This window comes from Aulonocara stuartgranti (genome assembly GCF_965226115.1).
Source record: "Aulonocara stuartgranti genome assembly, chromosome: 11".
In the NCBI taxonomy this organism is placed as follows: Eukaryota; Metazoa; Chordata; class Actinopteri; order Cichliformes; family Cichlidae; genus Aulonocara; species Aulonocara stuartgranti.
The window spans coordinates 3,844,434-3,872,428 of record NC_138947.1 but is presented as its reverse complement, the minus strand read 5'-3'; the positions used below and the strand labels follow the sequence as shown (position 1 = coordinate 3,872,428).

At 39.6% G+C, this 27,995-nt stretch overlaps 2 protein-coding genes and 2 long non-coding RNA genes across 4 annotated transcripts in view; 2 read left to right on the top strand and 2 right to left on the bottom strand.

The window, feature by feature from the left end:
* The window catches only part of LOC309717376 (putative ferric-chelate reductase 1), a 16,685-nt gene extending 6,782 nt beyond the window's left edge, over nt 1-9,903 (top strand). Inside the window, exons 4-15 of the mRNA XM_082551899.1 lie at nt 129-273; nt 896-1,099; nt 1,388-1,489; nt 1,643-1,787; nt 2,522-2,629; nt 3,320-3,435; nt 3,710-3,796; nt 5,330-5,421; nt 6,026-6,084; nt 6,462-6,599; nt 7,543-7,574; nt 7,660-9,903. Coding sequence (XP_082408025.1) covers nt 129-273; nt 896-1,099; nt 1,388-1,489; nt 1,643-1,787; nt 2,522-2,629; nt 3,320-3,435; nt 3,710-3,796; nt 5,330-5,421; nt 6,026-6,084; nt 6,462-6,599; nt 7,543-7,574; nt 7,660-7,749 — 1,318 coding nt within the window. The 3' untranslated portion in view covers nt 7,750-9,903. The remainder of the gene's footprint in view (nt 1-128; nt 274-895; nt 1,100-1,387; nt 1,490-1,642; nt 1,788-2,521; nt 2,630-3,319; nt 3,436-3,709; nt 3,797-5,329; nt 5,422-6,025; nt 6,085-6,461; nt 6,600-7,542; nt 7,575-7,659) is intronic.
* On the bottom strand, nt 4,132-27,800 carry LOC309717380. Its single transcript, XR_014279678.1, has 3 exons — nt 26,095-27,800; nt 5,101-5,171; nt 4,132-4,901 (listed from the first exon to the last, which is right to left on the bottom strand). It is a non-coding gene; the product is annotated as an uncharacterized lncRNA (long non-coding RNA).
* Nucleotides 22,591-26,101, top strand: LOC309717378 (putative ferric-chelate reductase 1). Its single transcript, XM_082551902.1, has 5 exons — nt 22,591-22,695; nt 23,300-23,358; nt 23,476-23,613; nt 25,164-25,195; nt 25,281-26,101. The coding sequence occupies exons 1-5, from the start codon at nt 22,634-22,636 to the stop codon at nt 25,368-25,370; spliced, it is 381 nt and encodes a 126-aa protein (XP_082408028.1). The 5' UTR covers nt 22,591-22,633; the 3' UTR covers nt 25,371-26,101.
* Nucleotides 23,927-25,195, bottom strand: LOC309717379. The gene is made up of 2 exons (XR_014279677.1): nt 24,171-25,195; nt 23,927-24,083 (listed from the first exon to the last, which is right to left on the bottom strand). It is a non-coding gene; the product is annotated as an uncharacterized lncRNA (long non-coding RNA).
* Nucleotides 27,801-27,995: the final 195 nt, after the last annotated feature.

Below are 27,995 nucleotides of genomic sequence, written 5' to 3'. Positions count from 1 at the left end.
CAGTGGAAAGGAAAAACTCCATTTTAACAAGAATAATTTCATTGTCTGCCTTGCTCAAATTAGCAAAGCACTTTCATAAAGCTCAGGTGTTTATACCCCAGTTCACACTGGTTTTGGTGTCGCTGCAGTGCATCCTTTGTGCAGAATTCTACAACATTTTGGATCAATGTGACGAGCCCTGTCCTGACCTTCACTAACGGCAGAGCTGCTAGATCTGCAGGTGCCCTCACTACATCCACTGACAATGGCAGTTTACAACCTGGATCACTTGTTGTAAGTAACAATGTCTGTTTTGAACATAGTTTGGTTGGCAGTTTCATCCTACAAATGGACTGATTTATTATCTGTTGGCTTAGAGGCTGATGGAAGTCTACCATCTTCTGTATTCTGCAACTCCTCTGGGACTGAGCAGCTCAGAAAATAGAGCAGGTTGTCTGCTTAGGTTTTGGTGGTTCACTCACCAGTTTCTCGAGTCTGTACGTCACAGTGCATGTGTGTGAATGGTTATAAGGACCAGTTTATTTACTACAGTGGTCTCAAACTTAAATGAGCTGTGGGCCACTGCTGACACTGTCATCTCATGTGAGGGCCAATTTAGTGTTCAAGTAGCACAAAAACAAACAAGAAAATGCCCACAAATATTTCCGAAAATGTAGCATTTTGTTTTTAAAATTTCCAATATTGTATAACAAGACAAAACTGCAAATGTGAATGCATTTTTTTCTCACTTTTACCAAACTGAAGCCTTTCATTGAACTACCAAATAAACAAATTGGTACTCTCTTTCTGGCCACACGCCAGATTTGGTGATTTGGTGCCGTATAAATAAAAAAAATAAGATTACACAGTATATTCAAAATGATGATGCCAAAGTTTTCTCTTCCTGTGTGTGCAGAAATCAGCTGGACCCATCTCTAGTGCTGACTGTGGGGTCACCAAGGTGTGCTTCAGTCAGCCTTCAAACTGTGACCCAGCAGTCAGTGCTAGCTGTTATTTCATGTCAGCCAAGATGTTAGCCGGTGGTGAAGCTGTCCACTTTGAGATGACTGGTCCTTATGAAGGATATATTGCTTTTGGATTCTCTGATGATCAAAGAATGGTAATGTAAAGACAAAATTATCAGTCCCTTGAAATTAAAGTTAGGTTTTTGTTTATTTGTTTGTTTTTTAAGCAATAACAGCAATAAGCCTCTTGGTGTATTTGTATTTAAGAGCACCTGTTGGTGAAAAGCTGCTGTATCACAGTCATTGTTCACTTACCTCCAATTTGCATATTTCCTATAGGACTAATAAAATATTCTGATGATTCCCACCAATTTTGTGAGCAACGCTAAATCATTCACAACTTGTAAAACAGGCTAATTCATTCCAAATTTGTCTTTCCCCAGGGAAATGATGACATTTACGTTTGTGTTATGAAAAGCAATGGACAAGTTGAGGTGGAACATATGTATTCAACAGGACGATCAAAGCCACAAGTTCTTCCTCTGGTACTACATTTTTTTGTGATAGCAGCGATTTATACAAGGCTAGAATGTTTCCATTCAGTTCTGTGGAAAAAGTGAACTGCATGTGTATTTTTTGTGAATTCCATCTTACTCCATAAATTACATCTGAGATTTATGTGTGTTTGTTTCCAACAGGGGAATGTTTATAATATAACAACGTCATTGCAGAACAGTGTCATCAGTTGTGTCTTTACTACCACAAACACAATTTCTATTGAGGGGACTTCTGGTTTCAACCAGTCCTACTACCTCTTGTTTTCCTATGGACCCAGCAACAATGGTAACATAATTTGATGTGTCAGATGGTTTGTTACACCAAACAAGTCAGTCTTTTAAACTGTTTGGAAAGGTCTCTTTCAAATGATACTTTGCAGGTGATCTAATAAGCACGTGTTTTTTATTGTTTACAATTGTACTCCAGTAAATACTTTTACTTGGAACGGTTATGCAGGGCCTTTGACTGTGGTTCCTTTTCCAATAATGTAAAAAGTGTCAAATGAGTTCACTTTTAATACCTCTGTCTCTACCAGTTTATGAAACTTGTTTCATAGGCATGCAAAGCTTAGTCTTTTTCCTTAAAAGGAATCCTAACCCAGCTTGTATCTAAATAGTAGATTACAAACTTGCACCTACTCATGCATTAGCTATTAGCTGAATGTATTATATGCACATAAAGCCGATGCCTTTTGGCCATATTCACTCTCACCTTTTTTTTTTTTTTTTTTCATTATTCCAACCAATGGGGTTTTTTTTTTTTTCTAGGCATGTTACACTTTTTCTTTTTCACATCAAGTTCAATGTCACACTATTTCCTTTTATGTATTATTCACTCATGAATCCCACTTTCAATTTATGCCACCACAAGAGAGAGATTGGTTGTGGTATGTGGAAACGTATTCATAGCTTATTCTGTGAAATTTAAATGTTGGTATGGTTAAATGTTATCCTGTGTGACACTCACACATGCATACACATATACAAGTGTCTGTAAACTTTGATATATCTTTCCTACAGGATCAATAAGAATCCATATGGGTACCTTCACCAGCAATAAAAGGATCAATATTAATAATCCCCTTGTTGTTGGCAAAGATGATGTTCCTGATATCATCAAAGCTCATGGTAAGACCTTGCACAAAGTGATACGTGTAAAATAAAAATGTTTTTTAGTCCAAAATAATCTCAGCAAAGTCCTTTGTCATTTTTTGCTAAGCTGTTCACAGCTAAATGATTTGAAAGTCCTTGGAAGATAAATGCTACCAGGAACGTCATTTCATTTGTACTTTTAGCACGATTAAAGTGTTTAATCTATAATACTGAGTAGACTTGCAGTCCTTTAAATTGAACTGCACATGTTTCACAGACACAAGTTACACAAACAAGGAACCAAAACAGTGGATGAGGTTGGACACATTAGATGGGTGGTCTCTTAACAATAACTGTCCTTTTTCATGAGACAAGGATATGCAAAACAATAATTTATAACAATCTTCAGATGTTTGAAAACTAATAGAATTTTGAAGACGTGAAAAACATTTCTGTGCCGCTTTTCTGCTAATGGTATACCTGTAATTATGGCAATGGACTCAGTTTCTTGGCCCAAGGTTGCTGTTTGGCTGCTCACTGTCTATATTACCTTTGCTCTGTTGACTCATTAGTTTAAATCCAGAATTTGACGACTACTGTCAAATGTTTCTGCTCTAAATTTTTAGTCAGTTGACAGACCACATGTTTACTCCAGGGGAAGAAATTCATCTTAACTCCTAAAACAAAGAGAAGTGGAGAGAATTTCAATATTTAACTGTGTTTCAGGATCACTCATGCTGATTGCCTGGATGACCACAGGATCACTCGGCATGATGGTTGCCCGATATCTAAAAAAAATGGCCAAGGGAAAAAAAATGTGCGACAAAGATCTCTGGTTTATGGTGAGACATCATAGACAAAACCATGTATTATCTTTTCAATGTGGAACCAAAGTTTTTGTAAACTAAACTAGGCTTGAAAATAACTTAAACTTGGTGTGTTTCCAGAATAAATTTCATGACTAAAAATATTAACTTCATAAGTAATTTCAGATATCCAATCCAATCCAAGATATAATAGACTTGTAAGACAGCTTGGTCCAAGCCTAATGTTATCTGGACAAATGTATTGGTTTAGCTGCCACAGTATCATGCTGTATTCTTTGTGTTCCTCCAGGTCCATGTTGGAGCAATGTGTCTGACGGTAGCAGCCACAATCATTGCTTTCATCCTTGTGTTCGTTCATTCTCAGGACTGGTCTGGGGTTAGTACACTGACTCTGCTAGATTCTAAGAATCTTAGTTAAGTTATGGTTTTGTACTATTCATTACAGCGACAATCAAATGATAAAACCGTGTTTCTCTGTAATAATATTTATTTTCTTATTTATTCCAACTAAATTTTATGTGTTGTTCACACAGAATTGGGGGTAATTGTTGAATACAAATTGTTGATTATATGAATGCAAATACCCTCCAAATTATGTTGCAACATTTAGATTTCATTTAATCCCAGTTTTTAAACCCTATATTTAAGTACAAATGTATTTATATAGCACTTTTCAAGATCATTTCTGCAAAGTGCTTCACAATCAAAATAGTTAAGTTAAAAAGAACTCCAAACGTTCCTCATTGAAGATTTAGTTGATATTGCGTGGACATCAAGAGTTTTAATTACATTAGGCACAAACAAGGACTTTGTTTTCTGTTTGAAGAAAATGATCAGCCATTCATTTTTTTAAATAGTCCAAACACCTATGCAAGACCTGTTGCTTAGAAAGTGCAAAGAGTGTGTTTATACACCACTTTGCATTTAATCCTTAGTTACTCTCTGGCTCTCGTCCATAACATTTTGCCTGTCGTGTCTCCCCATCACCTCCAACCAGTTGCAGCAGATGGCTGCATCACCTGAGCCTGGTTCTGCTGGAGGTTTCTAACAGAAAAGAAGGGAATATTTCCTTCCCACTATCACCAAAAGCTTGCTTCCACCAGTTGTAGTAGTGATGCAGAAACATTATGCCTTTTGACAACCAATCCACATATGAACAGGTTCAAGAAATAATTTGAGGGCTAAATGGAATCTGTGGGCTGCATCCAGTTAGTTTCACTTTAGTTTTTTATAAAACAGTCATCTCATGGTGCTTTACATTAGAAGGATGAGCCAAGGGAGTTTAATATAATTCAACTTAATATGAATGCGATAACCATACCAACCAGGTATGGACCCCTCCAACCCTTGGCTTTGGTGTGCAGAAACAACTCCCGTGTAACAGTAGGACCCTCTGGCAAAACCAGACTGAAGGAGGACGATCATCTCCAGCTTTTGGTTGTGATGTGATTGTAGAAGAGAATAGCGACACCATGTAAAACCTAAAGGACAAAATGCAAACTATGGAGATGACAAAAAGTTGGTGCATATTTATAAGCCAATATTGCAAGTCATTAAGACAAAAGGCAAGTGGAGCAGAAGTGCCCCTCATGGGAGGTACATCTAGAAATGATTAAGTTCTCATGGTACTCTCAAAGGTACTCGTACTTTTCACTCTGGGGTTATTTGTGGAGGCTTTACCTTCACTTGGGTAGTAGAGCAAGTCATCTATCAAACAGAAGGTCCATAGATCAATCCTCAGCTCCTCCAGTCTGCAAGTTGCATCCACAGGCAAGATTAATATACCCCTTCAAAGTGTTTTTTTTTCTTTTCTCTTGATATTCATTAAGCACTCTTTAGTTGTGTGTTTCAGCTCTCAGACTGATATTTATGCCCCATGATTAGCACTGTTAATGTGTTTGGTATCCAGGGAGCACATCCAGTGTTGGGGTGCCTGGTTATGATCCTCTCACTCATCCAGCCTATCGGGGCCTTGCTGCGCTGCGGACCACAACATCACCTGTATGTATCCATCTGTGTGTGTTTAATTAATATACTATATCATGCCTATACACATTTAAGAATACTCTGTTCAAATATTATTTAAAAAAAAATTAAAAATGGCCTCACTTTTTTTTTCTCTACAATTATTTAACAAATTTTGAAAACACGATAAACCAAAGGAATGGGGCAGTACATGCTTAATGACTAAATGCACTGCTCACTCGGCAAAGTGAGGTTATAAAGTTATTTGATAACCCTAAGAGTTGTATTCATACTTCAGCCATAAAAGTTTTTAAAATTTCAAACTTTTGCAAAGTGTAGCCTGCATGTGCTTTATCAGAGCACACTTTCACACTGAAACACCAAGTAGGAAACTAATTTGCACATGACTCGTGAAAGTTATTCCTTCCTCTTAGTAATAATGGTACTTTTAATAAATATAGCCTGGTTGTAGCTTTGGAGGCCAGACTCAGTAAATGAAATATTTTTTAAGTGAAATATAGATTTAGTAAAATTGTATGTTCAGTAATGATACTTGTTTTCATAAATTGGATGCAGGAGAAATCTTAGACAAGAACTTCAGAAGCTGATGATTTTATAGTTCTTCTCTTTTCTTTGATAGGAGGTATCTGTTCAACTGGACACATTTTTTAAATGCGGTGGTAATAAAATCTATAGCTGGTAAGCTTGTGTTTTACTTCATTCTACCATCTTGCATATATGAATAGAATAGAATAGAATTCAACTTTATTGTCATTGCACATGCACAGGTACAGGGCAACGAAATGCAGTTTGCATCCATCCAGAAGTGCTTAGTGATATAGATATATTACAATATATATTAGCAATAATATAGATATGTAAGTATATTACAGAAATGGGTCTATTATGTTATAATGTACACGGTATGAAGTATGTTGTGAATATTCTATAACTACAAGTATGTACAGGCTGTAGTGAGTACAAGCTATGTACAGGATATGCTAACATTTTCAATAGCAGACACACTGTCACCCATGCTGCTCGTCTTAAAATGCCTGCTTCTTTGTGTCACACAGTGGCAGCCATATTTACAGGCCTGGACAGGATTGACAGTGATGATGGGTGGCTATTGAAAGTGATGGGTGGCTTCTTTGCCTGGGAAGTTCTCTTCATCATCATTTTGGAGGTCCATGATTGGGTAGTTAAACACAGAGGTAAGCCTTTTTTTTTGCATTTCAGTGATGAAGGAAAAAATCATCACTACCCATATACACTTTAATGACAAAAACCAATCTAGACCCAACAGTCCATTTGCACGGTGAAGAGCCACCTGATCAGTTCAGCAGCATTTAGCTGACTGAGCGAAGAGTATAACCCCTGTACACCTCAGAATGTGGTTGGATGGGTAAAATAAACAGCACTGTATCACAAGATTTTCTGTGTATAACACAGCAGCATCAAATATTGGTATTTATGAATTGATGAGTGAAAACGCGTAAGAATGTCTCAATGGTAGTCTGCTGGAACAAAAGCTGTTACACTTTAACTGTGCTGAAGTACAGCGACAAAGGAATCTTTATCTTTCGATTTATTAAATGCATGAAAATACTCTGGGAATACTATACACGAAGGCTCAGCTCATGCACCACCAACCTAATGTTATCAGAGAGAACTTGCATTGAAATGTCTCAACTGAGACTATCCAATTTTGGACACGTGTAGTTTGACAATGCTGTGGCTCAATGTGTGGCTCAGTCACACAAATTATTAAAAAAAAATATGATCACAACCTCTTTGTGTCTACAAAAACTGGTTAATGTTTGGTGATTTTTAAAAAATGTTTTACCCCCCCGTGCCGCACACACTTTCCATGACCAATGGCAACTTGACATGCTAAATGTTTACATAGAGCTTCCAGCACATTGTTATCGTTCTGAAAGTTGTTGTTTTTTTGTTTTTTTTCAATCACCACAACTACTCAACTCGACTCAATTTTATTTAAATTGATTTCAAATTGTTCTTCTTCTGTTAAAGCTTAAAACGAATATCATAACTCAACCTGTATAAATAAAATGATTAAAAACATAGCTGACTGCTTTAGTTCACTTCAGTTAATGTGCCCTGCAATATTTCACTGTTCTTTGCTCTGGGTTTCAGATGATACTGCTGATCAAATGGAATCAGCATTGGTAAGCTGAAAGAAATATAAAAGCAAGCAATCACTGATTGCCACAAGATGGAGTATTTCTAATATAATTTTACTTTTTTTGTCAGGTCAAAGGTGACAGTTGCCTGATCGCTGTGTACCTTCTGGGAAACCTTTGCTTTTTGGTGGCACTTCTGGTTGGAATTGGAGAAAAATGAGCAGCAGCAGAATCTTCCAGAGTGTTTCCCTGTAGTTTTGTTGAATTTTATCATCAATTTTAACATACTTGATGAGAGACTGCACTGGAAATTCAGACCCACTGATGCATCAGTTGGCGAATCCTGGAAAGTTTCTCAGTAATGTCTTTAAAAAATATTACTTATGTTTTTTTTCTCTTTTGCTTTTAGTTGATAATTAAGGTGTACTTTCAATCAGCATTCAATTTCACTGGGCCAAGCATTACTGTCGTGTGTGTGTGTGTGTGTGTATAATATGTCTCACAGTTGCAAAGAAAGAAGTAGTTTCAGTCGCCTTTAGCCTCCACTCTGGCTGCCAGGTAAACCAGTTTCATTTTACAAGCTGGTTACATTTTTTAAGCCAAACAGCAATTTTGTATTAAAAAGTACTTTTAACAATTTTTCCTTTTACATTTTTAAATCAGGTCAACTCGACCCACATCATAATGGGAGGGTTAAAGCCCTTTTCACACATTAACATCTGTTAATATGACAGCATCTATGTATGAATCTGCACCTTTGTCACTTTCATTTGAAAAAAAAAAAAACTGTCATTGATTCAGCTCCTGAACTTCCCATTTAATGTACATTTTTTCATATATTTCTAATAATCTTGCTGTCAATAACAACTGACAATAAGACAACAAATTTTTAACTTCATTAAATTGAAAATTATGTATGTCAGTGTAGTAGTGTTAAATGCTTACCAGGTTCAGATGAAAATGAAGAAACTCCACTCAGGCAAGTCTGCTGGACCAGATGGAGTGAGTCCCCTCAAGGCCTGTGCCCCCCAGCGTTGTGGAGTCTTCCATAAACTGTTCATGCTGAGTCTGAAGAGGGTCCCAGTGCTGTGGAAGACATCAAGCCTCGTCCCTGTACCAAAGACGCCACGTCCCAGTGGCCCCCAGGATTACAGGCCTGTGACACTGACCTCCCACATCATGAAGACCCTGGAAAGGCTCATCCTGGACCAGATCTCACCCATTGTCAGACCACATCAGGATCCCATTCAATTTGCTTACCAGCCCCGTCTCACAGGACGCCATCATCTATCTGCTCAATCGTGTCTACATCCACCCGGACCAGCTGGCGAGCACTGTGAGGTTCATGTTTTTTTTTTTTTTACTTTTCCAGTGCTTGGTGATAAGCTAACAGCGATGCAGGGGGATGCTTCTCTAGTGTCCTGGATTGTTGATTACCTGACAGGAAGACCACAATATGTGCGTCTTCCACATTGTGTGTCTGACAAGGTAATCAGCAACACAGGAGCACCATAAGGGACCATCCTCTCCCCCTTCCTCTTCACCCTCTACACCACAGACTTCAGCTGCTGCACAGAGACCTGCATCTTCAGAAGTTTTGATGTAAATTTGTAAGTTTTGATGTAAATAAATTTGCGGTCAATTTAGACTCAATTCAAAATCTCCTACTTGGGACGAACACTAAATGTAAATAGCTGACTTTCTAAATAAACCTATCCATCTTTGCAAGGTCAATTTTTGCTTTCACTAAATTCCAAATGTTTAGCCATAATTAGCTTAGCTGTCCTACTCTTGTTACTGCTCTTTCCTACTGCTGTTACAATCAAATGAACATCTCTGCAAAGATAAATTAGCTGAGACCTTAGGTTGATGGTAGTTACTAGCAAACACAGAAACTTACATACACTATATAGTACAGTTCTATGATACATCACCAAATAGAACAATTTGTGGCAATGCAGACAAGCAGAGAAACAGTTTAATTAGTTGAATTTGTTCACTTGATCGGAGGTGTGTTTCCTGCAGATATACAACATCGGATCTCAATGATTTTAAATGAGTAAAAGCCCTTGTGCGTTTAACCGGATTATTTATACCTTTAACATTCCAGCTTATAAAACGAAGAGCAGATGACTTTGCGAGCTTGCCATTCAGGTACCAAAATGCAGGTGCAGAAAAAATATGTCCCAACCTCTGGAATAATAAATCTTTCGTGCTTGAATCGATACGGTCCAATATCCTCTTTTCAGAGCTAGCAATAGCTCTCATAATCTCACTCATGTCATGGGGTGGTGCCTCCGGTCTGTCCTCAGCATGGTCCTGTCAGGATCTGACGGCGCCCTGACCGGTCGACCTGCCAGTGTGTGTGTGTGTGTGTGTGTGTGCGTGTGTGTGTGTGTGTTTGTGTGTGTGTGTGTGTGTGTGTGTGTTCACCCAGGGATTGACGGAGGATTTACGGACACTAAGGAAGCACTTGGAGGAGAGAAGGGCACTCACTACTAGGGCTGGGTATCGTCACAGATTTCTAGAATCGATTCAATTCCGATTCACAAGGTCCCGAATCGATTCGATCCACGATTCGATTTAATTCGATTCGATTCGATTTAAATCTGGGAAATTTTGACAGTCAGAAATATTATAATTCAGATCAGTACATTTACATATTTTTGTATCAATAAAAAGGAAGCTGACACACGCAAGACTTTATCAAAGGTGTAAGCATCACAGCAGATGCCTTTGTGTCAAAGTAGCTGAAGATAAAACACAGAAAAACATGAAGGTGGTTTTCCTGGCCTGGGATTTTATAAAAATATTCTGCAGTACATCAAAAACGAAAGAAAACCATTAATCAACATATGAACATTACCTCTGAAGTTACAGAGGTTTTATTAGAGACACGGTTAAGCGTTTTGCATTTTGAATAATTTTAAAAAGTTTAAATTTGTTCAGTATTGAACAGCAGAAATGAGGTTTTCTTTTCGGAAGAATGTAAAAGGGAAAAAAACAGCGGCCGACAGCGCTGTAAACAACGGTAGACTTGTGCATAACAAGCAAGCGAATAATGAAGAAAGGGAAACTGTTCTTGAAGTACACAGAGAGAGAGAGAGAGGGCGAGAGAGAGACAGAGAGACAGAGACAGAGAGACAGAGAGAGAGAGAGAGAGAGCTGTGCATCGCGGTGGAAGCAAAACAGTAAAAGTCAGAGTGAATTCATGACGATGTTTATGTGAATCTTCTTTTGCTGCTGGTTCGGTCAATATTGTTTGGAAAGAGATCAAACTAACAGCTTTAGAATCAGCGCATAAAGGGCGTGAACACAAAGCGCGGACCCGCCGACAGATCAGAATCAGTGAGCTGTCGGCTTTCAGCCCCGACCGTGTCCGTGCCGTCGGGTGAGAAAGGCGACATCTAAATGATTCTGATCCGCGGGTCGTGCTGTGTGTTTAAGTCTTTGTGCAGAATCCGTGTTCCTGCTCTCATTTACTGTCTTAGCTGTTTGGTGGTTCTTGAAATTTTGTAAGATGTCACCAGAGATTCTGGCATTTCGGGCAAAATAAATTTATATTAAAAAAATCGATTCAGGATTTTAATTAATCGATTTTACGTTATCCAAGCCATAATCGATCTTAATCAATGAATCGATTATAAAAACCCACCCCTACTCACTACCACGCACGGGCTTACACGGAAGGAGGGACGCACTATCACCATTGTTGCACATTTGAGCTGTTGTCACATTGCTGCACTGTAAATAAATGCACTGTCATTATTTCTGAGCTCTGCGCCTGAGTCCACTCTTTAACAACCGTGACAGGTCCGAGGCTTTTGCGGCCTGCTCTTTCCCCGATCTAGTTTTGCTCATATTTCGTACACCGTAGCCTTGAAGATGTAAAAAGTGCCTCAGAGCAGCACACGGGCGTGTTATCATACTGTTGTTAAAAGTTCGTTAGTTTTGGAGCAATGGAATTATGAAACAAGTTAGTCCATTGAGGAGCCCTGTACAACACGTCTTCACATGGCTACCAGACACGCCCCCCGTCATTTTGTTATTATTCAATTCAGAACTGCCCAGACCAGACACAGTGACGTTTCACCAGAATCCCTTTGATCTCTGGTCTTCTTTATGACATCAGCACACGAAAACCTATAAATAGGGGAGAGGTTCTCACTCTTGTCAGTCTTTCAAAGAGAGTGGAAGAATTCACTAGGCAGGAAACTACTGGAAACTTGCGTTTCTGACACAGTCGACGGTATTTTTAAAAAATCTTTTAGTTGGTACAGAGATTTAGCATCAACTTCAATTTGAAATATGAGTCTGTCAAATCCTGTTGTATGCAACATGAGAGCCGAGAACGAAAAACTTAAACAGCAAATCAAAGAGCTGAAAAATGAGAATAAAACTCTCAAACAACAAAACTCTACCATACGTGACCTTAAAGTCGAGAACGCCGACCTTAAGGAGCAAAAAAGAGAGCTCATAAATGAGAACAAGATTCTCCAAAAAAACATTGAAGTTCTCTTCAAACGAAGTGGGTTCTCTAAAAACAAGAGGAAAAGAGACCTGCAACTAGAGAATGAAACAATTCACTTCAAAATTCAAGAGCTGGAATATTGGAACCAAATTCTAAAGGATTTAAACAGCTCCAAAACCAAAGAGATCCAGCAACAGAAAGAGGTGATGCAGGAAATGGAGGCAGAAATCAGAGAGTTGCAAAGCAGCAAGACAGGCTTGGTTATAAAAGTGGGAGACATGGAAAAGGACAACCAGTCTTTAAGAGAGGAAAATGATGTGACGGTAAAACGCATGTGTGAGCTGAAAAGGGACTTTGAAAAGGAAAAAGATGACATGCAACAGGAAATACAGGCTGTTAAAACTGAGCTCCATCAGGCAAACACAGCCTTTAAAGAGTTACAAGAGAGTGAAGAAAGAAAAAGGATCATGAATGAGGAAAACAAAACAACGGACAGTGAACAGCTCAGACAGACCCTGGAACGCCAATGCTTTGCACATGAAATTGACATATTGAGGCGGCATAACGAACTTCTTGAACAGGACCTCCAGGAGCTTTCCAAAAGGAGTGGTGATTCTCAAAAAGAACTGAAACCACACGATGAGGGTGTGAAAGGAGAATCACGGATCTTCAAAGCCACTGAGAAAGACTCCGAACATGATTTTGAAGTGACCAACAGAGAAAAGGAGTTGTTGTGCCATGAATTTGAGGAAATGAAAAGAGAGCTTGAAGAGGTCAAGAAAAATCAGTATGATTTACAGGAAGAACATAACAATCTGATAAACAACTACGATGTCCAAGTTGACATACTCAAACAACAAAATAAGGCCTTAGAAAATACGGTTAGTGACCTTACCAAAAAGATGTGGAATGGACGGGAAGCGATGAGACAAATGGAAAAGAACTTTCAAGAACAAAGGAAGCTACTCGAAAATCTCCGAGGAGAATTCGAGGAAATTTAGCACAACTACGACTTTGGCCCTCCCTATTAAACCTGGTTAACGCAGGTTCAATAGGGCTATAACTTAGACAATGGAAGTTCATTTGATTTAATTGGCCCAAAATGAGTGACTGCACCCAGACACTCAGTAGCAAAAAAATTACAGAGATTCAAGAGAGAAAACTGTTTCTGCATAGACTCCTATAGTACTGCAAGTCGTGTCATCGCTTGGTGTCCTGCATAGAGTGCAGGTTTAAGGTATCTACGTATCTTTCAGAATTAGAAGCTATGCTGCGTCAGGGGTTATAACAGCTGTGCCCCCCCCCCAACCGGTCGAGGCAGATGGCCGCCCCTCACTGAGCCTGGTTCTGCCGAAAGTTTCTTCCTGTTAAAAGGGAGTTTTTCTTTCCCACCGTCACCAAGTCTAAGGAGCTTGGAGAAAAGCGCCTGGACTTCTTTAACTCAAAGAAGTCCAGGCGCTTTTCTTTCCAAGCTCCTTAGACTACTATGGCCTTGATGACTGATAACCTTCACAGACACTGTCATCAAGGGTTTGCTCACAGGGGATCATCTGATTGTTGGGGGGTTTTCTCTCTTATATTGTATGGTCTTTACCTTACAATATAAACAGCCGAGAAGCGGCTATTTTTGCGATCCGGTGCTTTAGAAATACATCTTAGCTGAACTGAACTCCATAACATCTGGACCGAAATGCCTACACACAACGGTAGGCATTTCAATCAAGAGCTCTGTCCAAAACGTTCAATGACAAGCATCAGCACCAGGATTGTTTTTTAGTTCACCAACAGTTCATGTTCCCTACCCATTTTTTATTGTAACTGCAACTTTGTAAGACTGGGTTGGGAGATGTTCTTGTGGTGAGCTTTTATTTACATAATTGGTTTCTTTAATAGTGAAATAAAATAAATTTGTATAACTGGAAACAGCGTTCTCCTGTGTGATTATCACATTGTATTCTTTAAACCATATAACAGAATATATAATATATATAATTTACTCATAGTAATATTAATATCTAATGTGATTGAGTTTCCTTATCTCTACTTATGTGCTGATGTGTTCACTGAGGTCATTGTATGGTCCATTTTGGCTGCATTTCCATGTTTTAAACATGAAATTTGCTTATTTAAAGGGTGTCTCATGTATCTCTTATGCAGAAATATGTGTTGCCTAGCTGGACAAATGTAGCACAGGTCTACTATTATTGGTCACGTGTGTTTTCCCCCCCAGCCATCATGTTCTGTTTGTGCTTAGTTATGTCCATGTCTTATCTCCTGTCCCCTTTTCCCTCTGTATGTATTCACAGTGTACGTGTTCCTCGTCGGTTCGTCATGCTAAGTCTGCGTGTCTTATTCCGTCATGTGTCATGTATCACTCCAAATCTCACTGACTTTAACTAATAATAACTGTTTGCTGAGTGTTATGTCTAAAAGGTATTGCACAATCGCCTCTAGTAGAGGATCAGGTTTGTTTTCCACTGATAATGGATTTTAACATGACTGACCAATGATTGTGGAGCACGTCAATGTAGGATCTTATAAATACAACGAGCAAACTTAAATGTTTTAAAATGTTCAAAAAATTAATGTATTATATTTCTGAAGTATGACGGAAGGAAAAAGTTACATTTTTTTCATATTTTAAAAAAAAATCCATGGGTTTAATGGGTCCATCATCACTATATTGAGGGCCTTGTATAATAGCCCAACTGAAAAAGTAAAGATTAACGGTGAACTTTCAGATGCTTTCAAGCTTGAAAGGTCCACAAGACAAGGATGCCCACTGAGTCCACTCTTATTTGCTATTTTTATAGAGCCATTGGCTGAAAGGATTAGGCAGAATGGGAACATAAAAGGGATTAATATCACTGGAAGTGAGCAGAAATTGGCCTTGTTTGCAGATGACATTTTGGTTTACTTATCAAACCTACCAAATCACTTATGGAGCTCATGTCAGTGTTAAAGGAGTATGGGCTATACTCGGGATATAAATTGAATATACAAAAAACACAAGTTCTTAGTAGCTTTTATAGCCCTCCCCAGAATCTGCTCAACAAATACAAACTAAGCTGGGACAAAAGAACTATCAAATATCTGGGCATAAACTTATCAATGGATATAACTAGCTTGGAAGAAATCAACTACCCCCTACTTAAAAAAGATATCATGCTAAATATTAGCAGATGGTCTATCTAAGCATTTCTTCTAGAGTGGACATCATAAAAATGAATATGCTCCCAAAGATATTAAACTTATTCCAGTCTGTTTCTATAGAAAACCCTGATAGATACTTTGTAGAGTGGGATAGGACCCTCTCAAGATTTATATGGGCGGGTAAAAAGCCAAGAGTTAAGTTCAAAACACTTCAGCTTCCCAAAGATAAAGGAGGATTAGGCATCCCTTGCCTACAGGATTACTACAGGGCAACACAAATAAGAAATCTGGTGGGCTGGTGTAAACCCGGATACTGTTCAACAGAGAGACGAATCTGGCATTGATATCTGACATCACAACAGAGAGACGAATCTGGCATTGATATCTGACATCACAACAGAGAGACGAATCTGGCATTGATATTTGACATCACAACAGAGAGACTGGATGTCAATGTCAGAAAGATGACTGTGATGTCAGAACCCTCTAAATCTTGTAATTTACAGATGGTAAATGGCCTGTATTTGCATAGCGCTTTACTAGTCCCTAAGGACCCCAAAGCACTTTACACATCCAGTCATCCACCCATTCACACACTGGTGATGGCAGCTACATTGTAGCCACAGCCACCCAACAGAGAGACGAATCTGGCATTAATATTTGACATCACAACAGAGAGACGAATTTGGCATTGATATTTGACATCACAACAGAGAGACGAATCTGGCATTAATATTTGACATCACAACAGAGAGACGAATTTGGCATTGATATTTGACATCACAACAGAGAGACGAATCTGGCATTAATATTTGACATCACAACAGAAACGAATTTGGCATTGATATCTGACATCACAACAGAGAGACGAATCTGGCATTAATATTTGACATCACAACAGAGAGACGAATTTGGCATTGATATTTGACATCACAACAGAGAGACGAATCTGGCATTAATATTTGACATCACAACAGAGAGACGAATTTGGCATTGATATTTGACATCACAACAGAGAGACGAATCTGGCATTAATATTTGACATCACAACAGAAACGAATTTGGCATTGATATCTGACATCACAACAGAGAGACGAATCTGGCATTGATATCTGACATCACAACAGAGAGACGAATCTGGCATTAATATTTGACATCACAACAGAGAGACGAATCTGGCATTAATATTTGACATCACAACAGAGAGACGAATCTGGCATTGATATCTGACATCACAACAGAGAGACGAATGAATCACTTATGGAGCTCATGTCAGTGTTAAAGGAGTATGGGCTATACTCGGGATATAAATTGAATATACAAAAAACACAAGTTCTTAGTAGCTTTTATAGCCCTCCCCAGAATCTGCTCAACAAATACAAACTAAGCTAGGACAAAAGAACTATCAAATATCTGGGCATAAACTTATCAATGGATATAACTAGCTTGGAAGAAATCAACTACCCCCTACTTAAAAAAGATATCATGCTAAATATTAGCAGATGGTCTATCTAAGCATTTCTTCTAGAGTGGACATCATAAAAATGAATATGCTCCCAAAGATATTGTACTTATTCCAGTCTGTTTCTATAGAAAACCCTGATAGATACTTTGTAGAGTGGGATAGGACCCTCTCAAGATTTATATGGGCGGGTAAAAAGCCAAGAGTTAAGTTCAAAACACTTCAGCTTCCCAAAGATAAAGGAGGATTAGGCATCCCTTGCCTACAGGATTACTACAGGGCAACACAAATAAGAAATCTGGTGGGCTGGTGTAAACCCGGATACTGTTCAACAGAGACACGAATCTGGCATTAATATTTGACATCACAACAGAGAGACGAATTTGGCATTGATATTTGACATCACAACAGAGAGACGAATCTGGCATTAATATCTGACATCACAACAGAGAGACGAATCTGGCATTGATATTTGACATCACAACAGAGAGACGAATTTGGCATTAATATCTGACATCACAACAGAGAGACAAATTTGGCATTGATATTTGACATCACAACAGAGAGACGAATTTGGCATTGATATTTGACATCACAACAGAGAGACGAATCTGGCATTAATATCTGACATCACAACAGAGAGACGAATCTGGCATTGATATCTGACATCACAACAGAGAGACGAATTTGGCATTGATATTTGACATCACAACAGAGAGACGAATTTGGCATTGATATTTGACATCACAACAGAGAGACGAATCTGGCATTAATATCTGACATCACAACAGAGAGACGAATCTGGCATTGATATCTGACATCACAACAGAGAGACGAATCTGGCATTAATATTTGACATCACAACAGAGACACGAATCTGGCATTGATATCTGACATCACAACAGAGAGACGAATCTGGCATTAATATTTGACATCACAACAGAGACACGAATCTGGCATTAATATTTGACATCACAACAGAGAGACGAATTTGGCATTGATATCTGACATCACAACAGAGAGACGAATCTGGCATTAATATCTGACATCACAACAGAGAGACGAATTTGGCATTGATATTTGACATCACAATAGAGAGACGAATCTGGCATTAATATTTGACATCACAACAGAGAGACGAATCTGGCATTAATATTTGACATCACAACAGAGACACGAATCTGGCATTAATATTTGACATCACAACAGAGAGATGAATCTGGCATTGATATTTGACATCACAACAGAGAGACTGGATGTCAATGTCAGAAAGATGACTGTGATGTCAGAACCCTCTAAATCTTGTAATTTACAGATGGTAAATGGCCTGTATTTGCATAGCGCTTTACTAGTCCCTAAGGACCCCAAAGCACTTTACACATCCAGTCATCCACCCATTCACACACTGGTGATGGCAGCTACATTGTAGCCACAGCCACCCTGGGGCGCACTGACAGAGATATTTAATTCCAAATGATTTGACTGCATCATTGCGTCTTTGAGTTATGACCCAAACTCTCTATCAACTTTGTGAATAAATTCACGTCCCCCTGTGACCTCATAATTACACCACAGTTCAGATGGCATGAATGAGTCATGAGGTCACACCAACAGTGACAACATCAGCAGTGACATCACTAAAGTTGCCAGGTGAGTCCATAAATAGAACCCGTGACGTGGAGCAGGTACCGCCGTTTTGGACAATGCCACGACGCAGGTATAGACGCAGACATGCGAGGTCTTCTCGCCCCGTTCGCAGACACAAGAGACCCCACAAGGCCTCGGGTGTCCGCAGACGTGGGAGAAGATACCGTCGCAGACATTAGACAATCTCAATAAACATGTAGGATGAACATCAAAACTTTGGTCCAATCAAGTTTTTTTTAGATAACATATGTTGTTGTTGTTCTGTGTGTGTTTGTTATCAATGTTGTGGAAAAAAGTTAAGCTTAGTAAGCCATCAAGCACTGATCACTCGTAGAAGAGCACCAATAGGAGACAGAACTAATTAGAAGGTGTTATTATTCAGTCTGTACATCGAATAGAAGGCACTAACCACAAGGTGATCTTCAATTCATCTCTGTGTGAATGTGAACGGGGCGAGAAGACCCCCACTAACTGCATGTCCCTAGACTGTGGGAGGAAGCTCGAGAGAACATCCAGACTCCACACAAAGACCCCGGCCTGATGAGGCTAGGGTCCTGAGTTCGATACCCTAAACTGAACGCAGGACAGAGGAAGGGATGGGTGATGTTCATGTGCGCCCAGGTGTATGATGTGGCTCTTTGTCTGTGACTGGTTGGCTGTCCCAGCCCTGGCCCTTCATGTATTTCAGTAATGTCCTTTTCTCCCGTCTCGTTTACATGTTTTTCCCTTGTGACCCATTCCTTCTGTCACGTGTGTTTCCCCCCCAGCCATCATGTTCTGCTTGTGCTTAGTTATGTCCATGTCTTATCTCCTGTCCCCTTTTCCCTCTGTATGTATTCACAGTGTACATGTTCCTCGTCGGTTCGTCATGCTAAGTCTGCGTGTCTTATTCCGTCATGTGTCATGTATCACTCCAAATCTCACTGACTTTAACTAATAATAACTGTTTGCTGAGTGTTATGTCTAAAAGGTATTGCACAATCGCCTCTAGTAGAGGATCAGGTTTGTTTTCCACTGATAATGGATTTTAACATGACTGACCAATGATTGTGGAGCACGTCAATGTAGGATCTTATAAATACAACGAGCAAACTTAAATGTTTTAAAATGTTCAAAATATTAATATATTATATTTCTGAAGTATGACGGAAGGAAAAAGTTAAATTTTTTTCATATTTTAAAAAAAAATCCATGGGTTTAATGGGTCCATCATCACTATATTGAGGGCCTTGTATAATAGCCCAACTGCAAAAGTAAAGATTAACGGTGAACTTTCAGATGCTTTCAAGCTTGAAAGGTCCACAAGACAAGGATGCCCACTGAGTCCACTCTTATTTGCTATTTTTATAGAGCCATTGGCTGAAAGGATTAGGCAGAATGGTAAAATAAAAGGGATTAATATCACTGGAAGTGAGCAGAAATTGGCCTTGTTTGCTGATGACATTTTGGTTTACTTATCAAAACCTACCGAATCACTTATGGAGCTCATGTCAGTGTTAAAGGAGTATGGGCTATACTCGGGATATAAATTGAATATACAAAAAACACAAGTTCTTAGTAGCTTTTATAGCCCTCCCCAGAATCTGCTCAACAAATACAAACTAAGCTGGGACAAAAGAACTATCAAATATCTGGGCATAAACTTATCAATGGATATAACTAGCTTGGAAGAAATCAACTACCCCCTACTTAAAAAAGATATCATGCTAAATATTAGCAGATGGTCTATCTAAGCATTTCTTCTAGAGTGGACATCATAAAAATGAATATGCTCCCAAAGATATTGTACTTATTCCAGTCTGTTTCTATAGAAAACCCTGATAGATACTTTGTAGAGTGGGATAGGACCCTCTCAAGATTTATATGGGCGGGTAAAAAGCCAAGAGTTAAGTTCAAAACACTTCAGCTTCCCAAAGATAAAGGAGGATTAGGCATCCCTTGCCTACAGGATTACTACAGGGCAACAGAAATAAGAAATCTGGTGGGCTGGTGTAAACCCGGATACTGTTCAACAGAGAGACGAATCTGGCATTAATATTTGACATCACAACAGAGAGACGAATCTGTCATTAATATTTGACATCACAACAGAGACACGAATCTGGCATTGATATCTGACATCACAACAGAGAGACGAATCTGGCATTGATATCTGACATCACAACAGAGAGACGAATCTGGCATTGATATCTGACATCACAACAGAGAGACGAATCTGGCATTGATATCTGACATCACAACAGAGAGACGAATCTGGCATTAATATCTGACATCACAACAGAGAGACGAATTTGGCATTGATATCTGACATCACAACAGAGAGACGAATCTGGCATTGATATTTGACATCACAACAGAGAGACGAATTTGGCATTAATATTTGACATCACAACAGAGAGACGAATCTGGCATTAATATCTGACATCACAACAGAGAGACGAATCTGGCATTGATATTTGACATCACAACAGAGAGACGAATCTGGCATTGATATCTGACATCACAACAGAGAGACGAATCTGGCATTGATATTTGACATCACAACAGAGAGACGAATCTGGCATTGATATCTGACATCACAACAGAGAGACGAATTTGGCATTGATATTTGACATCACAACAGAGACACGAATCTGGCATTAATATTTGACATCACAACAGAGACACGAATCTGGCATTAATATTTGACATCACAACAGAGAGACGAATCTGGCATTGATATCTGACATCACAACAGAGAGACGAATCTGGCATTGATATTTGACATCACAACAGAGAGACGAATCTGGCATTAATATTTGACATCACAACAGAGAGACGAATCTGGCATTGATATCTGACATCACAACAGAGAGACGAATCTGGCATTAATATTTGACATCACAACAGAGAGATGAATCTGGCATTGATATTTGACATCACAACAGAGAGACGAATCTGGCATTGATATTTGACATCACAACAGAGAGACTGGATGTCAATGTCAGAAAGATGACTGTGATGTCAGAACCCTCTAAATCTTGTAATTTACAGATGGTAAATGGCCTGTATTTGCATAGCGCTTTACTAGTCCCTAAGGACCCCAAAGCACTTTACACATCCAGTCATCCACCCATTCACACACTGGTGATGGCAGCTACATTGTAGCCACAGCCACCCTGGGGCGCACTGACAGAGATATTTAATTCCAAATGATTTGACTGCATCATTGCGTCTTTGAGTTATGACCCAAACTCTCTATCAACTTTGTGAATAAATTCACGTCCCCCTGTGACCTCATAATTACACCACAGTTCAGATGGCATGAATGAGTCATGAGGTCACACCAACAGTGACAACATCAGCAGTGACATCACTAAAGTTGCCAGGTGAGTCCATAAATAGACCCGTGACGTGGAGCAGGTACCGCCGTTTTGGACAATGCCACGACGCAGGTATAGACGCAGACATGCGAGGTCTTCTCGCCCCGTTCGCAGACACAAGAGACCCCACAAGGCCTCGGGTGTCCGCAGACGTGGGAGAAGATACCGTCGCAGACATTAGACAATCTCAATAAACATGTAGGATGAACATCAAAACTTTGGTCCAATCAAGTTTTTTTTAGATAACATATGTTGTTGTTGTTCTGTGTGTGTTTGTTATCAATGTTGTGGAAAAAAGTTAAGCTTAGTAAGCCATCAAGCACTGATCACTCGTAGAAGAGCACCAATAGGAGACAGAACTAATTAGAAGGTGTTATTATTCAGTCTGTACATCGAATAGAAGGCACTAACCACAAGGTGATCTTCAATTCATCTCTGTGTGAATGTGAACGGGGCGAGAAGACCCCCACTAACTGCATGTCCCTAGACTGTGGGAGGAAGCTCGAGAGAACATCCAGACTCCACACAAAGACCCCGGCCTGATGAGGCTAGGGTCCTGAGCTCGATACCCTAAACTGAACGCAGGACAGAGGAAGGGATGGGTGATGTTCATGTGTGCCCAGGTGTATGATGTGGCTCCTTGTCTGTGACTGGTTGGCTGTCCCAGCCCTGGCCCTTCATGTATTTCAGTAATGTCCTTTTCTCCCGTCTCGTTTCCATGTTTTTCCCTTGTGACCCATTCCTTCTGTCACGTGTGTTTCCCCCCCAGCCATCATGTTCTGCTTGTGCTTAGTTATGTCCATGTCTTATCTCCTCCAGTCTGCAAGTTGCATCCACAGGCAAGATTAATATACCCCTTCAAAGTGTTTTTTTTTTCTTTTCTCTTGATATTCATTAAGCACTCTTTAGTTGTGTGTTTCAGCTCTCAGACTGATATTTATGCCCCATGATTAGCACTGTTAATGTGTTTGGTATCCAGGGAGCACATCCAGTGTTGGGGTGCCTGGTTATGATCCTCTCACTCATCCAGCCTATCGGGGCCTTGCTGCGCTGCGGACCACAACATCACCTGTATGTATCCATCTGTGTGTGTTTAATTAATATACTATATCATGCCTATACACATTTAAGAATACTCTGTTCAAATATTATTTAAAAAAAAATTAAAAATGGCCTCACTTTTTTTTTCTCTACAATTATTTAACAAATTTTGAAAACACGATAAACCAAAGGAATGGGGCAGTACATGCTTAATGACTAAATGCACTGCTCACTCGGCAAAGTGAGGTTATAAAGTTATTTGATAACCCTAAGAGTTGTATTCATACTTCAGCCATAAAAGTTTTTAAAATTTCAAACTTTTGCAAAGTGTAGCCTGCATGTGCTTTATCAGAGCACACTTTCACACTGAAACACCAAGTAGGAAACTAATTTGCACATGACTCGTGAAAGTTATTCCTTCCTCTTAGTAATAATGGTACTTTTAATAAATATAGCCTGGTTGTAGCTTTGGAGGCCAGACTCAGTAAATGAAATATTTTTTAAGTGAAATATAGATTTAGTAAAATTGTATGTTCAGTAATGATACTTGTTTTCATAAATTGGATGCAGGAGAAATCTTAGACAAGAACTTCAGAAGCTGATGATTTTATAGTTCTTCTCTTTTCTTTGATAGGAGGTATCTGTTCAACTGGACACATTTTTTAAATGCGGTGGTAATAAAATCTATAGCTGGTAAGCTTGTGTTTTACTTCATTCTACCATCTTGCATATATGCTAACATTTTCAATAGCAGACACACTGTCACCCATGCTGCTCGTCTTAAAATGCCTGCTTCTTTGTGTCACACAGTGGCAGCCATATTTACAGGCCTGGACAGGATTGACAGTGATGATGGGTGGCTATTGAAAGTGATGGGTGGCTTCTTTGCCTGGGAAGTTCTCTTCATCATCATTTTGGAGGTCCATGATTGGGTAGTTAAACACAGAGGTAAGCCTTTTTTTTTGCATTTCAGTGATGAAGGAAAAAATCATCACTACCCATATACACTTTAATGACAAAAACCAATCTAGACCCAACAGTCCATTTGCACGGTGAAGAGCCACCTGATCAGTTCAGCAGCATTTAGCTGACTGAGCGAAGAGTATAACCCCTGTACACCTCAGAATGTGGTTGGATGGGTAAAATAAACAGCACTGTATCAAAAGATTTTCTGTGTATAACACAGCAGCATCAAATATTTGTCACGGTACGGCATGGCACACCGTGGAAGGAGTGGGGAAGGAGGACCCAGGCGCGGTGCTCTACGTATAGACAGTGTTTATTTACAGAGGGTGATATCAAACAACAATAAATCCCCGTGTTTCTCCCCAGACTCCCGTGTCGTGTCCTCCAAGTGCTCTCTGCTCCCGTGTCTGCACTCCCGGTGCTCGCTGCTCCTTAAGCCTTCCACGCTCCTCCTGCGGGAAACAATAGCGGCAGCAGTCAGGACACTGAACAATGGCAGGCATACACTACACGACCAAAACCTAAACTGGGTAACTAACGTGGAGTCCCAAGCAATGATCCCGCGTCGGTGGGAGCTCCAAGACTCTCTTAAGTAGCTCCCCCGACGAGGCCTGATCAGCAGCAGGTGTGTGGCTTCGGGTGTGGCCAGTCCCCTTGCAGGGCCACACCCTCCAGGCCTGACGCCGCCTATAAACAAGTGCTCAGCCACCCACACACACATATACACAAGCACAGGGAAGGGGGAGCAACACCAAAATACACAGCAATAATAATAATAATAATATAATACATGACTGCTCAGGGATCCTGGGTCGCCCAGTCCCAGGACCCTGACAATATTGGTATTTATGAATTGATGAGTGAAAACGCGTAAGAATGTCTCAATGGTAGTCTGCTGGAACAAAAGCTGTTACACTTTAACTGTGCTGAAGTACAGCGACAAAGGAATCTTTATCTTTCGATTTATTAAATGCATGAAAATACTCTGGGAATACTATACACGAAGGCTCAGCTCATGCACCACCAACCTAATGTTATCAGAGAGAACTTGCATTGAATTGTCTCAACTGAGACTATCCAATTTTGGACACGTGTAGTTTGACAATGCTGTGGCTCAATGTGTGGCTCAGTCACACAAATTATTAAAAAAAAATATGATCACAACCTCTTTGTGTCTACAAAAACTGGTTAATGTTTGGTGATTTTTAAAAAATGTTTTACCCCCCCGTGCCGCACACACTTTCCATGACCAATGGCAACTTGACATGCTAAATGTTTACATAGAGCTTCCAGCACATTGTTATCGTTCTGAAAGTTGTTGTTTTTTTGTTTTTTTTCAATCACCACAACTACTCAACTCGACTCAATTTTATTTAAATTGATTTCAAATTGTTCTTCTTCTGTTAAAGCTTAAAACTAATATCATAACTCAACCTGTATAAATAAAATGATTAAAAACATAGCTGACTGCTTTAGTTCACTTCAGTTAATGTGCCCTGCAATATTTCACTGTTCTTTGCTCTGGGTTTCAGATGATACTGCTGATCAAATGGAATCAGCATTGGTAAGCTGAAAGAAATATAAAAGCAAGCAATCACTGATTGCCACAAGATGGAGTATTTCTAATATAATTTTACTTTTTTTGTCAGGTCAAAGGTGACAGTTGCCTGATCGCTGTGTACCTTCTGGGAAACCTTTGCTTTTTGGTGGCACTTCTGGTTGGAATTGGAGAAAAATGAGCAGCAGCAGAATCTTCCAGAGTGTTTCCCTGTAGTTTTGTTGAATTTTATCATCAATTTTAACATACTTGATGAGAGACTGCACTGGAAATTCAGACCCACTGATGCATCAGTTGGCGAATCCTGGAAAGTTTCTCAGTAATGTCTTTAAAAAATATTACTTATGTTTTTTTTCTCTTTTGCTTTTAGTTGATAATTAAGGTGTACTTTCAATCAGCATTCAATTTCACTGGGCCAAGCATTACTGTCGTGTGTGTGTGTGTGTGTGTGTATAATATGTCTCACAGTTGCAAAGAAAGAAGTAGTTTCAGTCGCCTTTAGCCTCCACTCTGGCTGCCAGGTAAACCAGTTTCATTTTACAAGCTGGTTACATTTTTTAAGCCAAACAGCAATTTTGTATTAAAAAGTACTTTTAACAATTTTTCCTTTTACATTTTTAAATCAGGTCAACTCGACCCACATCATAATGGGAGGGTTAAAGCCCTTTTCACACATTAACATCTGTTAATATGACAGCATCTATGTATGAATCTGCACCTTTGTCACTTTCATTTGAAAAAAAAAACTGTCATTGATTCAGCTCCTGAACTTCCCATTTAATGTACATTTTTTCATATATTTCTAATAATCTTGCTGTCAATAACAACTGACAATAAGACAACAAATTTTTAACTTCATTAAATTGAAAATTATGTATGTCAGTGTAGTAGTGTTAAATGCTTACCAGGTTCAGATGCAAATGAAGAAACTCCACTCAGGCAAGTCTGCTGGACCAGATGGAGTGAGTCCCCTCAAGGCCTGTGCCCCCCAGCTTTGTGGAGTCTTCCATAAACTGTTCATGCTGAGTCTGAAGAGGGTCCCAGTGCTGTGGAAGACATCAAGCCTCGTCCCTGTACCAAAGACGCCACGTCCCAGTGGCCCCCAGGATTACAGGCCTGTGACACTGACCTCCCACATCATGAAGACCCTGGAAAGGCTCATCCTGGACCAGATCTCACCCATTGTCAGACCACATCAGGATCCCATTCAATTTGCTTACCAGCCCCGTCTCACAGGACGCCATCATCTATCTGCTCAATCGTGTCTACATCCACCCGGACCAGCCGGCGAGCACTGTGAGGTTCATGTTTTTTTTTTACTTTTCCAGTGCTTGGTGATAAGCTAACAGCGATGCAGGGGGATGCTTCTCTAGTGTCCTGGATTGTTGATTACCTGACAGGAAGACCACAATATGTGCGTCTTCCACATTGTGTGTCTGACAAGGTAATCAGCAACACAGGAGCACCATAAGGGACCATCCTCTCCCCCTTCCTCTTCACCCTCTACACCACAGACTTCAGCCGCTGCACAGAGACCTGCATCTTCAGAAGTTTTGATGTAAGTAAATTTGCGGTCAATTTAGACTCAATTCAAAATCTCCTACTTGGGACGAACACTAAATGTAAATAGCTGACTTTCTAAATAAACCTATCCATCTTTGCAAGGTCAATTTTTGCTTTCATTAAATTCCAAATGTTTAGCCATAATTAGCTTAGCTGTCCTACTCTTGTTACTGCTCTTTCCTACTGCTGTTACAATCAAATGAACATCTCTGCAAAGATAAATTAGCTGAGACCTTAGGTTGATGGTAGTTACTAGCAAACACAGAAACTTACATACACTATATAGTACAGTTCTATGATACATCACCAAATAGAACAATTTGTGGCAATGCAGACAAGCAGAGAAACAGTTTAATTAGTTGAATTTGTTCACTTGATCGGAGGTGTGTTTCCTGCAGATATACAACATCGGATCTCAATGATTTTAAATGAGTAAAAGCCCTTGTGCGTTTAACCGGATTATTTATACCTTTAACATTCCAGCTTATAAAACGAAGAGCAGATGACTTTGCGAGCTTGCCATTCAGGTACCAAAATGCAGGTGCAGAAAAAATATGTCCCAACCTCTGGAATAATAAATCTTTCGTGCTTGAATCGATACGGTCCAATATCGTCTTTTCAGAGCTAGCAATAGCTCTCATAATCTCACTCATGTCATGGGGTGGTGCCTCCAGTCTGTCCTCAGCATGGTCCTGTCAGGATCTGACGGCGCCCTGACCGGTCGACCTGCCAGTGTGTGTGTGTGTGTGTGTGTGTGTGTGTGTGTGTGTGTGTTCACCCAGGGATTGACGGAGGATTTACGGACACTAAGGAAGCACTTGGAGGAGAGACGGGCACTCACTACTAGGGCTGGGTATCGTCACTGATTTCTAGAATCGATTCAATTCCGATTCACAAGGTCCCGAATCGATTCGATCCACGATTCGATTTAATTCGATTCGATTCGATTTAAATCTGGGAAATTTTGACAGTCAGAAATATTATAATTCAGATCAGTACATTTACATATTTTTGTATCAATAAAAAGGAAGCTGACACACGCAAGACTTTATCAAAGGTGTAAGTGTTAGGTATTTTAGTACCATGGTAGCATTTACTGGATATTGTTTTATAGTGACATTATGCAGGAAAACTCTGTCATTCAATAAGGCCCCTTTGTTTTAGTTATTTTTCTCTTTGACCCAAGAATTGATGTGTGAGAATCACAGGCTGGTACAAGGTTGAAATACCACAGAGATCACTC